Source organism: Hyperolius riggenbachi, chromosome 12 (genome assembly GCF_040937935.1).
Source record: "Hyperolius riggenbachi isolate aHypRig1 chromosome 12, aHypRig1.pri, whole genome shotgun sequence".
Taxonomy (NCBI): Eukaryota; Metazoa; Chordata; class Amphibia; order Anura; family Hyperoliidae; genus Hyperolius; species Hyperolius riggenbachi.
In genome coordinates, this window is record NC_090657.1 from 203172013 (window position 1) to 203185529 (window position 13517).

At 43.8% G+C, this 13517-nt stretch overlaps 1 protein-coding gene across 2 annotated transcripts in view; it reads left to right on the forward strand.

Moving 5' to 3' along the window:
* LOC137541391 (zinc finger protein with KRAB and SCAN domains 1-like) overlaps nt 1-9681 on the forward strand; it is a 24707-nt gene extending 15026 nt beyond the window's left edge. For both annotated transcript variants that reach the window (XM_068262667.1, XM_068262668.1), the window contains 4 exons: nt 504-629; nt 2806-2844; nt 3666-3740; nt 5686-9681. In XM_068262667.1, the coding sequence (XP_068118768.1) occupies nt 504-629; nt 2806-2844; nt 3666-3740; nt 5686-6392 (947 nt within the window). In that variant the 3' untranslated portion in view covers nt 6393-9681. The remainder of the gene's footprint in view (nt 1-503; nt 630-2805; nt 2845-3665; nt 3741-5685) is intronic.
* The last annotated feature ends 3836 nt before the right edge of the window (nt 9682-13517 follow it).

Genomic DNA, 13517 nt, shown 5'->3' on the forward strand with positions numbered 1-13517 from the left:
AGCTCTGCAGGAGGCGGGGGAGCAGCTGAGACTGACACTACAGATGTAAACATAGCCTCACAGCACGGCTGTAATCTATGTCTGATTGCAGAGTGCAGGGGGACATTAGGGGGGTTTGGAATACCAACAGAGGCTGGGCTGTATAGGCAGATCCAGCCTCTGTATGCAGATAATATTCTTCAAACACACCTCGGGTTCTCTTGAAGTACATTTCAGAATGTAAATCAGGGAGAGGAAATATTTTACAATGGACAAACACTGGCCAAATAATCTATATATAAATATTGTATAAAAATAAGTAATTTTATTCATTGTTATTTTCACTACAGTTCCTCTTTAACTAATTATGCAATTTCAAGCTCTATACATTTGCATAAATGTGCCATAAAATCTGAACTAACTGTGAAATATTTGCATTTCCTTTACCAGCCACATTTGTCACATTTTCTTGTATCATTTATACCCCTGTAATTTTTCACCCTTTCTTGGTTCTCTCTTGGCAGTTCTAACAGGGTTTGAAAGCAACACAGTGGTCACACTGCCACCGGGGACAGGTCTGCTAGTGCCCTCTACTGGGAACAGAAGAGCAAGTCGCTCCAACCGCAGGAAGAGCAGCCCAAAGAAACTGGGTGAGTGAACAGTGTTTCTTGCCCAGCTTTATTTTAAACGTTTCACGGACACATTTTTTTTTTTTTTAAGTATAAGGTTCTTCTATTTTACCGTGTTTCAGAGTCACTTAAGTTCTCTACAAATGTCAGCAGTGGCTGTGTGTCTGGAGACCCCCCTCTGTGATGCTGGCCACACCTTCATTTTCAGTGGCACTTGATTCAGTAAAATTAAGGTGTATATATATATATATATATATATATAACACTGAACTGACAATTTCTGAGCCATTCCTTACTTTTTTAAATTATTATTATTCTTTGTAAAGAGCCAACATTACGCAGCGCTGGGCAATAAATGAGGTTTTAGGATTACGATCTAAACGAAGAGGGTAGGGACACACTAGGTAGGGGATCGCTGCATAGGTGCTCAGCAGATAGGATTAGGGCATTGTTGTGAGAGGATAGGCCAGCGTCAACAGATGTGTTTTGAGGGTTTGCTTGAGGCTGGTTTCACACTACCAACCAACATTTGCGTTGCAGTGTGATCGGATGATCGCACCACCCCACAACACCAAAAACAGCCTTCCCAAATACCTGCGCTAATGCGCAGTAATAATAGAATTCATGTATGCTAATGAGAGCCTAAAAAAGGTTCTCTAGCGTTCACTTTCTGTGGTGAAAATATGTATTCTTCTTGTGAAAATATGTATTGCAAGAAGTGTCCCCAAAAAACCATTGCACAGCAACCTCAATGCCGAACAGTTTGAAAAAGTTGTGTCGCCATAGACTAATGGTTGACTTCAGGTTGTTGCACATCACCGAGCATGCTGACCCCTAACGCGCTGTTGCCCATGCGTCAAACTAGGTATGAAATGCTCCATACACTTTCATTGGTTTAGCATTAGCCTGCGGCAAAACAACACGGTAGTGTGAAAGGAGCCTGAAGGTATTGAAGGAGTGGTCAAACCTAAAGGGGGTTTCTAGGGAGTTCCAGGGAGTGGAGGCAGCATGTGAAGTCTATTGTACATCAATATGAACACATGTATTTTTCATGCTAACATTTTGCATGCAGTGCTTTAGTGGCTATCTTTTCATCTTAGGCTAGGTTTACAGTGGGACATCGAGTTGCTTTCCCTGTAAAGCAGAAACGCAACAGAAAGGAACGGGAAAGTAGCTCCATATGTTATCTAACCGTTTTGTTGCATACAGTCAATTAAAAATATGCTTCACTGTTAACATGTGTGTTTAGTGGTAACTAGCTGCATGCAGTGCTTTAGGATGCTGCACAACTTTATACTGCACCGCCTGCACTGCAATCGTTGCATAGGTTGTAAATGTTGCAGTGCAGAAATCTGCGTTATAGTGTGGCTGTTACACCGCACTGCAGTGCAACACTGAAAGTAGCCAAAATCTGAGGGAGTTAAACAATGCAGTGCAAGCTTCCTGACAGCAGCTGTGTGCTGACTGTAGCTGTGCAAATGTGCTACATTTTCACTGCATGAGAAGATCATGTATACACGGTTGGCAATGTTATCCGTGATCCACCAAGTCAGATCACTATCAATAGACTGATGTTGTTGTCACTGAAGCTGGTGCCTCCTGATTGTCCTCCCCTCTACACAAAACTGAACTTACTGCTTGGCCCTTATTTCGGGTGACAACAGGAGCCCAAATGGTGCAGTAAAAAACAAAACAAAAACAAAGGTATGGGAAGGGGGGGGGGGGGGGTTTAGTGAAAGCAACCGACCATTAAGGCAGGAAGGTGGAGACTTGGGTGCTCCTAGGGTATTCTGATGTGGGTACCAGCTGTATATGAAGCGGTGGACCAATGTCCCTCCGATGAAGGATGAGAAACAGAATGGGGAGAAGCAGCACTTACAAATAGATAAAACTATGTAAAAAACAAATAAAATATGAAAAATAAGAGGTGGCTTACCTCGAAGGATGATACTAAGTAAAGTACAAAAACTGTTCATTTAGACAATGGTGATGCATTTTGAGGGCTCTTGCCTACTTCCTCGGACCAATAACTGTGCCAAAGTAATAAATCTCAGCTTTGTTATTAACTACAGGGGACACTTTTCTATCACGCATCTTCGGATGCTTCGTTAAAACTGGTATTTTTGAAAAGGAGACGTGTATGCGTTACTTTATGCATCTTACAAGAAATGTACTGTCATGTGTTTGTCTTTTTCAGTTATACCGGAGGAAGAGGAAGGTGCATCCTCTGTGGACGGTGAGTACCAGATACATTTCTTTTCAAGACTACTCATGGTGACCTTTAGTAAAATTTAGCAGACAGATGAAGCTGAGACGGGTAACTCAGACACACATCAACATGTCATATACACCTATTTATAAAGCAAATTCTCCACTATTCAACATGGCCAGCCAGTTATTTTCTTTCTCATGCAGTAGTAAAGGGTTAGAGCCTCCATCAGCCTTTTATTGATGTCTGTGGCTCATGACAAAGTCTTGGTAATTGCTTATTATGTAAACAGGAATGAGGGAATACCTCCCATAGGAAAATTAAAACCATCTTCCAGGAATTTAACATCCCCAATAGATAAATAGTAGTTTAAAAAGAAACACCTACAGCCAAATGTAACATTCATTGGTCATGTGACCATCCCTTCACCAGGCTCCACCCTCCGCTGCCTAGATGCCTCCCCCTCACCACAGGCCACATATGTGTATCCATACATCAACAGTGTAGGGAAGGTGAGTTTCAGCATTTGCCAGTGCTCCTTGCCCATAGATCTGGTATGCACAGGCAGATCAATTTGGTCAATCAAAAACACCAAACTTACACGCCCAGTGGTGCTATAACCAGTCTCTTGGCACTTACAGCTTCCTGTAAAGATTAGCTCGTTGGCTAAACATGCAAGTAACGTAACATGGCCAGGAACAATCAAGTATGAAGCCGACATTCATTCTTAGCCATCTCCACCGTTTACGGATTAAAAATAAAATTCATGGTGAAACGTTGCTAGTGTATGCTGTGAATGAAATTAACCCTATAGGTTAGTAATGACCTCTTTCCTATTTATTTTTCAGTTGCGCAGAAGGAACCTGGTGATAATAGTGACAAGCAGGCCACCCCTGAGGGCACTGAGGTGGAGGGGTCCAAAGGTAACAAGCATAAGAAGAATAGTGTGAGAGCTTGGCAGAGTCCTTTTTTTTTATTTCGGGGGGAGGGAGAATATTCTTAGTAATGGGTAATTTCTGTGTGTTGTCACGCTACAGCAGTGAGCTTTTCTGAGCCCAAATCCATTGACTGGTAAGTAGAGCTGGTCACTGCGATGCTCGTCATTCTGGTTTGCATGCAAATCGTATGCTGCTTGGAATCAGAAGGAAGTGGGTTTGATTGGCCCGATTCCAAGCTGCAAGCAGTTTCCATGAAATCTGTAATGCAAGCCGACCGATAAAGCTCTCATTGACTGTCTATATTAGATAGAAAAGCACAGCCTTCTGCTGTCACTGGACAATGCATTCCTCTGTATATCTCACGGACCAAAAGAGAATCAGAGCCAGCATGTCCACTATCAGTACCAGTTGGGAAGAGTGAAGGTAACATCTGGAATACATGAAGCCACCCCAGGTATATGAAGTGTCAGCCACACACTTGTTTTGTGGCTTTTTACACCCGGGTGACTGGGGAGCGATTAGAACAGACATCTATGTTTTATTGCTATTTGTGTCCCCAGTGAAGGGATACGGTGACTCTGCAACAACAAGACTATCCCGTCAGTGGAGAATAAGAATATGATCTGACTATTATGTTAGGTTCGCACAATGCAGTTTTCTGTCAGATTGACGGTAGAATTGATTATTTCTGACAGGTCTGATCTGATTTCCAAATGTTTTCTGATCAGTTTTATATAGAAGTGATCAGAAAATCAGATCAGAAAAACGATCGGAAATCAGATCAGACCTTTCTGAAATAATCGTTTTGACTGTCAATGTGACCAAAAATTGCGTCCGCCAGGAGAATGGCATAATATAAATGTTTTTGTCATTTGTTGGCTGTGTCATAGAACACTTCTAACTTATCGATTTTACAGAGCCATATAATCCAGCCTGCAGACAGCAGTTTCAGGCTGTTTGTGTCTCATCAGTGCAAGGTCTAGATTGGAAATGGCTGTATGGATGGGGCTTATGGGAGAAGTGTTACAGATGACCCAGTTCTGTGTTGGTGAACCAGAATCAACGTATATTTGTAAGTCATGACCTAAAGAGATCTAAAAGCCCTGCTATTGTAAATCTATGCTAATTTAAGTTTTTTTTTCCAAGTTTCTTTAATACATAAGCAAGAAGCAATGGCCATAATGCATTTCAGGTCAAGCAGAATATGCTTTTAGATTCCTTTAGGGACACTACAAGTTAATACCACTGGTTGTGGTTCTTCATGATATAACTGGTAATTCTTAAAATAGAACATATTTGCAAATTTCCCTTCCACTGTTCCAAACCAGATTGTCTGGCGGCAGCGATGTGGTGCGTCGATTCCGCAGCACCGCCAGAAACAGGCCTTCAGGGAACACCGCATTCCCTGTCTGGCCATCAGCCAAACAGAAAGTGACGCATGCTTGCTGTCACTTCCTGCTTTGGGTATGCAGAAGTGTACGAAGCGTATTGTTAAAATACGTTTCCACGCATGCATTTTTAGAATCCCCGCATCGCCATAGACTAACAGAGCGACCGAAGCAGAGTGACGCAAGTACTGCGATAATGTAGTTTTGTAGTGTTGGGGATGCCGCGAAAACGTCACTTCCGTCGCGCCCTACTGTGGCAGTATGAAAGTCTCCATAGACTTTCACTGCCTGGCTGTGGGGTGTGGAAAAAATACTGCACTGCACCTCCCAGGTGTGAAAGGGCCTGGAAAGTGTTTCAAGTGATGTTTCTGTCTGTACAAATCACTACAACTTTTATTCCATTCAATTTTATTTTTCAGAAGGGGCGGTGTCGGAATTGGATCACACAGCAACCCCCTAGCAGTCTCCCTGACTTTATATTAAAATGCTTTCTTTGTGTCTGGAACCAACTAGTGTTTACCCCTTGTGTTCACTCCATTCAGGTGTTCAGGAAGCAGATGGGTCACAAAAGTCCAGCAAGGATAGCATTTCGGAGTCACAAACGTCCAGGAGAACTCGCAAGAGAAGGCAGGCTGATAACTTCAGAAAGTCTGGAGATTCTCCTAGTCTGATGTTTGTTGTCCCCAGTGAAGAGATGGATTCCTTGGCAAGTGCTCAGAAGAAGAGAAAGCGACCTAAAGAGGAGGAAGTTCCAGAGATGCACTGGTGCGACTTCTGCGACGACTGCTTCCCGAGCATAGAAGAGCTGGAGGAACACCTGGTGTCCCACATTGATGACCCTGAGGAAGACTTTGACTGCGAAGAGTGTGGGAAATACTTTGACTCCGCCTCCGACTTGGAGGACCACCGCTCTAAGAAGCACGGCAAGCTGCGTTTTGTCTGCGACATCTGCGGGATCCAGTACAACTACCAGTCGCAGTATGTCATCCACATGCGAGCGCACTCTGGGGAGAGGCCGTACACCTGCGATGAATGCGGCCAGGTTTTCGGCCATAAATGCAGCCTGGTGGTCCATCAGCGGAAGCATGCTGGCACCACTCCGTTCCCGTGCAGGAAGTGCAATAAAATGTTCGATAATCAAGCCACACTGACCAGACATGAGAAGAGGCGCTACTGCCCGAAGTGCCAAAAATGCTACACGTCTCGTGGCTTCTCTAAACACCTGATCAGCAGTTGCATTAAGCCGTAGAAGTACAATCTTTTGTACGCAAGACCTGCCATGTTAGATCGTCAGCTCCTCAGTGGGTTGTACAAATGGTTGTTTGGCTCTTCAAAGTGACATTCTAGTTTTGTTGAGGAGGCCAGTGCTCTCCGGGTTAGTCGTATACTCTACAAGGAATTTCTAACCCGAGATCTCTACTCATTCCTGTTCCTTAGATCAGGAGAAAAGACGTTCCTTGGCTATATTTGCTGAAATGGTTCAGAATGAGCGCTGAGTGGGAGGGGCTTGTCATATGACCTGCCCTAGTCTAATAAATAAGACTGTGTCTTAGCATTTCTGTAGGTGTGCAAGTATCTCACCAAAGATGGAACTCTCTAGCTGCAATAGTGAATAGCTCTGCCTATACTAATGGGGAAGGCAGCGAGTGAGTTGATTAGAGGGTAGGTAAAAGACTCTGAACAGTTCTGGGATGTCCTATCTACAGAGACAGATCCAGGAAGGGAGGTTTAATGTTTTCTAGCAGATAGAATGGATCTAATTACACTAGAAGCCTGTCTCCAGGTAAAACACTGAGCTGACTATGTGTCAGCAACATAGAATATCCTTGCCTCTCCTCTGCTGTTTGAGAATGTCTGATTTATGATACTGCAATTAATGTATTGCTCTATTTCTTTGTGATCTCCCTTTAGCACTTATCCTGTTATTTATAACATTACACTACATATACAACTGTATTTCCTTCTATAACTACTGGTTATTTCCTTGGGAAATCACTGCACTTTTCCCTTCAGCACTGATCCTATTATTTGTAAAACTGTTATCCACTTACCACTGTACTCTGTTGTGAAATCACTGCATGTCTTCTGGCAGCACTGATATTGGTATATATTTCTACTGTATAGAAACGTTCATTGGTAAAGGCCACCTTTGATTCTGTGGGGTGCAGCATAGCTTTAATGGAAGTGATCCCCGCACTTTGATTGGCCCAATAGGCTGTGACAGGCAGCCTATTGGGCCAATCAAAGTGTCTGCTTCTATGAATGCAGGAAGTAGACATACTGCAGATTTATTGCAGCATTTGTATCAGTTGTAACAGAGAAGTGTTATTTCTGTAAAGGTTATTATGCTTTGCTTAGCTTTTTGAGCAGAGAGGAAGTTCTGAGTTCAGGTCCACTTTAAAGCGGTTAGTCTCAATGCCAGGCATCAGTATTCTCTAAGGCAGTGTTTCCCAACCCTGTCCCCAAGGCCCACCAACAGTGCATGTTTTGTGGAAATCGACAGAGGTAGTTAATCAGCTCTGCTGAGACACTAATTACATCATCTGTGCAGGTTTGTGGTTTTCTGCAAAACATGTACTGTTGGTGGGTCTTGGGGACAGGGTGGGGAACTGTGCTCTAAGGAACAGAGCCTGCTGACAGCAGCCAGCAGGTGTGTTGGTTACCTCAGCAACAGCAATTTCCCTCACATACTGCACTGCCTGAGAGACCTTCCTAGCTCTTCCTATTTTACAACAGTTTTAGAAGGAACCTGCACTATCTAATGATTTCTTAGGATGTCGGAGACAGTTCTGCACGGATTTCCAAAAACCTACTAATATTTTGTCTGACACTCTTGATAAATGTCCCCCTCTGGGGGAAATTTATCAAAGCATTACCAACAGTTTTTTATTCTTAATCTGTTCTAACCAGCAGGGAGAACAGTTCTGCATGATAAGAACCTTCTTAAATCCTAGGTAATAGTGGCAATTTAGCATGAATTTCTAGAGCTGCACTACAGTTAAGAAAAGTGCAAATCCATCCTTAAACTGGCGCAGATTAAAGAGGAACTCCAGTGAACATTTTAGTGTTGGCAGGTGATGTAGCTGCTGCATGGTTTTTGGCAGTTGGAAACAGCTGTAACAGCTATTTTCCACAATGCAACAAGGTTCACAGACAGGAAACTGCCCAAAAAAGTTCGAACTTTTCTTGTGGGAGGGGTTTCACCACGATATCAGTCATACAGCGCCCCCTGATGGTCTGTTTGTGAAAAGGCATAGATTTCTCATGTAAAAGGGGGTACCAGCTACTGATTGGGATAAAGTTAAATTTTTGGTCGGAGTTTCTCTTTAAGACGTGCTTGATAGCAGCTCTACAGATGTAGAACTGCTGGCTAGACATGATTGCAGAGTGCAGGCTAGGCATGATTTGTGATGTGCTCCTCCCCCCTGCTGAATTCCTCCTTAGAACCTGCTGCTATCAATACATCAGGTGTGTTGGTTACCTCAGCAACAGGTATTCCCCTCACACACTGCACTGTCTGAGAGACCTTCCTAGCTCCTCCTATTATACAACAGTTTTAGAAGGAATCTGCACTATCTAATGATTTTTTAAGACTCCTGAGACAGTTCTGCACGGATTTCTAAAAACCTACCAATATTTTGCCTCAGACACTCTTGATAAATCTGGCCCTCTGACTCGGTTTGAGAGAGTGCCCCTGTATATATCCTTACAAGTATGTTTATCTACTGCCTGTGTTCCTTAAAGGGAAGGTCCAAGGAGAATAAAAATAAAAAAAATCCACTTACCCGCGGCTTCCTCCAGCCCCCTGCAGCCACCCTGTGTCCTCGTTGCAGCTCCGGTGGCTCCTGGTCCCCTCTGGGGGAGAAGCCAACCTCGCCAGGTCCTCTTCCAGGTCGGCTTCTCCTGTGCTTCTGAGTCGCACTGACGTCATCCGGATTGTAATGCGCAAGCGTAGAGCTACTGTGCCTGCGCAGTACAGTGAGATGCGCGCTGGAACGCAGGTAGGCCTCTGGTACTGGAGGGGACTCCGTGCCACCGGCGGGAAGCGGAGCGGCACAGGGAGAGCACAGGACGTCTGCCAGGGGCTGGAGGAAGCACCAGGTAAAAGGTTTTATTTTTATGCTCCTCGGATGTATCCATTAAATGGTTAGATACAAACGGATTGTGTGCCATTGCATAAGCTAAGAATAGAGGTGATTCTGATTCTGAAAAGCAGCTAATTTCATGGAATGAGTAGTATCAGCACCCAGCTACTGTCGGTATGCTTACATTATATCATTCAGTGGTTGATTGCAGCCGCAGGTTGAAAAGCTGCGGTATAATTAGTCAGGGGAGGGACCCACTAGTATCAGATGTTTTCCTGACCCCTTGTGTCTCTCCTGTAGGCTTCCAGAAATTAATTACTGTGTAAAATACATAGAGGGTTCATTTAATAGTGAATGCTTTGATCTATTTTCTACTTGTATTTTTCTAACACTATTCCAGATGGAAATGTTGCATTGTATTTGTACAATATTAAAGCCTCTCCTTGTTTTGTACCTGCCGAGTTGTCTTTGCTATATTTTCAGCTTCACCCACCAGTTATTTCTGTGCAGAAATGTTCTTGTTGGAGGTAAGGTGTATCTGCAGGGATGTGCATCCTTGGGGACCGTTTTGGGCAAACTTTACTTAGACGTACAAACATGTCGCCAGGTTGTCTGTGGATCGGCCTGTTATATGAAGGGGGAGGAATAGGAGGTGTCCTACTGTGAGGTGTGGGGGAAATAGGAATAGTGGGAAGATTATCCAACTCTGCGAGTTGCTGAAGAAGGGAAAGCCAACATTGGGGGACACCTCCACACAGGCTAGATTTTTATCCCGTGTGATTACAAATGATTGTTTGGGGTAGGTAAAATGTAACTTGTACATAGCTTATAATCAGATAGGCTTATGGCTCTTAAAGAACAAGCGACACCCATGCTAACCTAGAAATAAAAAACACATATATAAGTAGATAAATACTACTTCTACTTACATAACATATGTATTGTGCAATCCATGTAATGATTCCTGTGAATTTTATAAAGGAAAAGCAGAAAATCCTATTCTAGGCAGTGGCCATCTTGCCAAGCTAATGCTGACATCATATCCTCCCTGACTCTTGTTCTCCCCCCCCCCCCCTTTCTCTTGCTCATTGTGTATTCATTAGCTGCCCTCCTCCCAGAGTCTTCAGACACTCCCACTGAGGTGTATACTAACAACTGCACTGTCTGTCTTTTATTTACACATCCAATCACTGAGTCACCTCAGCCTTGCTTGTAAATGCAAGTAATCAGAGGGTGTTTCTGATAAGCAGCTAGATAGGGAAATAAATGGAAGAGGTTGAATTTATTATAGATGAAAAGAACTCCGAGCATTCAACTGTTTGGCACTAGGGCCAGTGCTCCTTAAGTATGTGATAACTACAAACCATAACAGCAGAAAACGTTTTGCAAGTTTTGAATGCAGGATTAGCATCTTTATCACTTAATACACTCAGATCAGTTGCTGTTGAAATTTGATTTTTATGGTGACAATACCGCTTAAAGGGATACTTAAGCCTTGCATAAAAAAAAAATCAGTTTGAGGGCTCATTTCCACTATCGCGAATTCGCATGCGTTTTTCGCATGCAAATTCGCATAGCAATACAAGTGAATGGGACTGTTTCCACTTGTCAGGATTCCTTTGCGTTTTTCTGTGCAGAAAAAATTCGCATGGCAGAGCCATCAGAATTCACATGCCGCATACCGCTATGCGAATCGCATACAATGTATTTAATAGGAAATTCGCATGAGGTTTGGGTATGCGAATTTTCATGCGAATTTGCATAGAAACAATGGAAAAGCACTCCAGCACTACCATGGTTAAATTCGCATGCATCATCATCCATGCGAATTTGTGTGCGAATTCGCATGAAAATTCGCATGGCCCCACATGCGAATTTCGCATCCGCATGCGAATTTTTTCCGCGGCGATTCGCACCGCACAAGTGGAAATGCAGCCTGAGACTCACCAGGGGCTTCTACCAGCCCCCTGCATCCGCCCCATGCCCTCGCAGTCGCTCAAGGATCCTCCGGTCCCCCGCTGCCAGTTTGATTTGTTTTGCCGATAGGCCTGGCCACGCGTAGCCTTCCTCGCGTTCCCGTCCGCAACAGAGTCCTGCGCAGGATGCTACTGAGGACGAGAACGCAAAGAAGGAGACGCGTGGCCAGGACTGCGCAGGCGCAGTGAGCTTGTCGGCCGAAAACGAAACTAGCTGGTGGCGGGGGACAGGAGTGACTGCGAGGGCATGAGACGGCTGCAGGGGTAAAACTGTTTTTTGTTATGCAAGGCTTAAGTATCCCTTTAAACCCAATGTGAGAGGCTGGCATATTTATTTCCTTTTAACAATGTACCTTGCCTGGCTATTCTGACAATTCTTTGTCTCTAATACTTGTAGCCATAGAGCCTGAACAAGCATGCAGATCGGATGTTTCTGGTTGAAGTCTGACTGGAGTAGCCACATGCTTGTTTCAGGTGTGTGATTCAGGCACTACTGATGCATGAAAGTTGAGCAGGACAGCCAGGCAACTGGCATTGTTTAAAAGGAAATACATTTGTTAGCCTCCATATGTCTCTCAGCTCGGCTTCCTTTTAAGTCACCCACATATGGTACTTTATGGCACCTGACAGGTCCTCTGCCAAGGATCTATGTCCATGCAGTTTGAGTGTCACAAGGAAAAAGTGCTTTACAAATGGTAGCTCATTTCATTTATGTATCCAATCTCTCCTGCTCTTGCTCTGTCCTGTGTGTTGAGTCCTGTTCCTAGGAAGAAAATGTTTATGCCTTTAGTCATGACACTCTCCATCCGACATCACTGGGAACTCTGTGAATATGAATACATATGTGTGAATACATATTGTTTCAGTGAATACAGAGATTTGGACTAAGCAAGAACTCTGGGTTCAGCTAAACAGACACCACCTTATAGGAAACAGGAAGTGAAAATAAACTGGTGAGAAAAAACAATTGTATCTATCCTCCTCCTAAAAATGATTTTTTTTTTTTTTTTTTTTTTTAGATATCACAGATTTATTTTTTATTTAAATTTACTTGTTAAGTTTTTGCTGTTTCATTGCTTTGCTCAATGACACATTCATTGAAATACAGTAGAATCCCTTTATAGCAGGGGTCTCAAACTCCATTTTTCCTGGGGGCCGCAGGAAGCAAAGTCAGGATGAGGCTGGGCCGCATAAGGAATTTCACAATCGCGGTGCATCGCCGCCTCTGCCCGCCCCGCTCACTCTTCCTTCACAGAGAGGGGCGGGGGAGAGGCGGCGATTCGTGTGGCGATTGACGTCAGGAGGGGCAGAGCTGAAGCTGAAAGCTTTGCCCCTTCCAGGAAATGCCGGCAGATTGCCCCCCCCCCCCTGGGCGATTTGGGGGCTCTGCAGCCCTCGTTTAGCGGCGGGGATGCAGCGGATTACTTGGGAGCACTGAAGCAAACTATAAGGAAGCTTTTGCCGGTGAGGGCCACAAAATATTGCATCGAGGGCCGCAAATGGCCCGCGGGCCGCGAGTTTGAGACCCCTGCTTTATAGTATACTCCAAGGTACCAGGAAAAGTAGTTTAGTATATCAGAATTGGTCATACATTGTATATTTATACAGACAGAGTTGTTGGGACTTGAGGACTGAGATTGCTATATCCACAGGTTTACTATATCAGAGTTTACTATAACCAGAGCTAAAGTCTATGAACCTTTCTATTTTTTTCCTGCTCTCACAAGCCATTTACTTCCAGGAAAGTGTTTTATGATTGTAATTCCTTATCAGTGGGGGTTACACTATAGTCCGACCCAGACAGAAACAGACATTTGCATATCTGATGTTTAATTATTTCAGTTAAAGAAAGAAGAAAAAGGAACTCTGCCTAGTTATTTGTGTGCTTGGCACTGTACATACACATGTCTATATCATCATTTCACCTGTCCCCTCGTGTTTCCTTGAGGTCCCACCTCATGCCATTGCTATGTACTACAGTACTATACCCCACTCTATATACAGACCATGAACTCTGTATGAAATGCAAATACAGCAATGGAAAGTATATTAACATTGGAAGAGCAGTGGATCCCGCTCTTTAAAGAGACTCTGTAACAAATTGTTTATCTTTATTTCTTCTATGCTATAAGTTCCTATGCCTTTTCTAATGTGGTCTGGCTTACTGCAGCTTTTCCTAATTGCACAGTAGCTGTGTTATCTCTGTTATATGATCTAATCTTCTCTCTATAGTCGGCACAGTCAGGCTGAGGCAGTCAGACTGGAATGTGCAGGGCTGCTTGTGATTAGCTAGAAGCTGTACACACCCCCTGC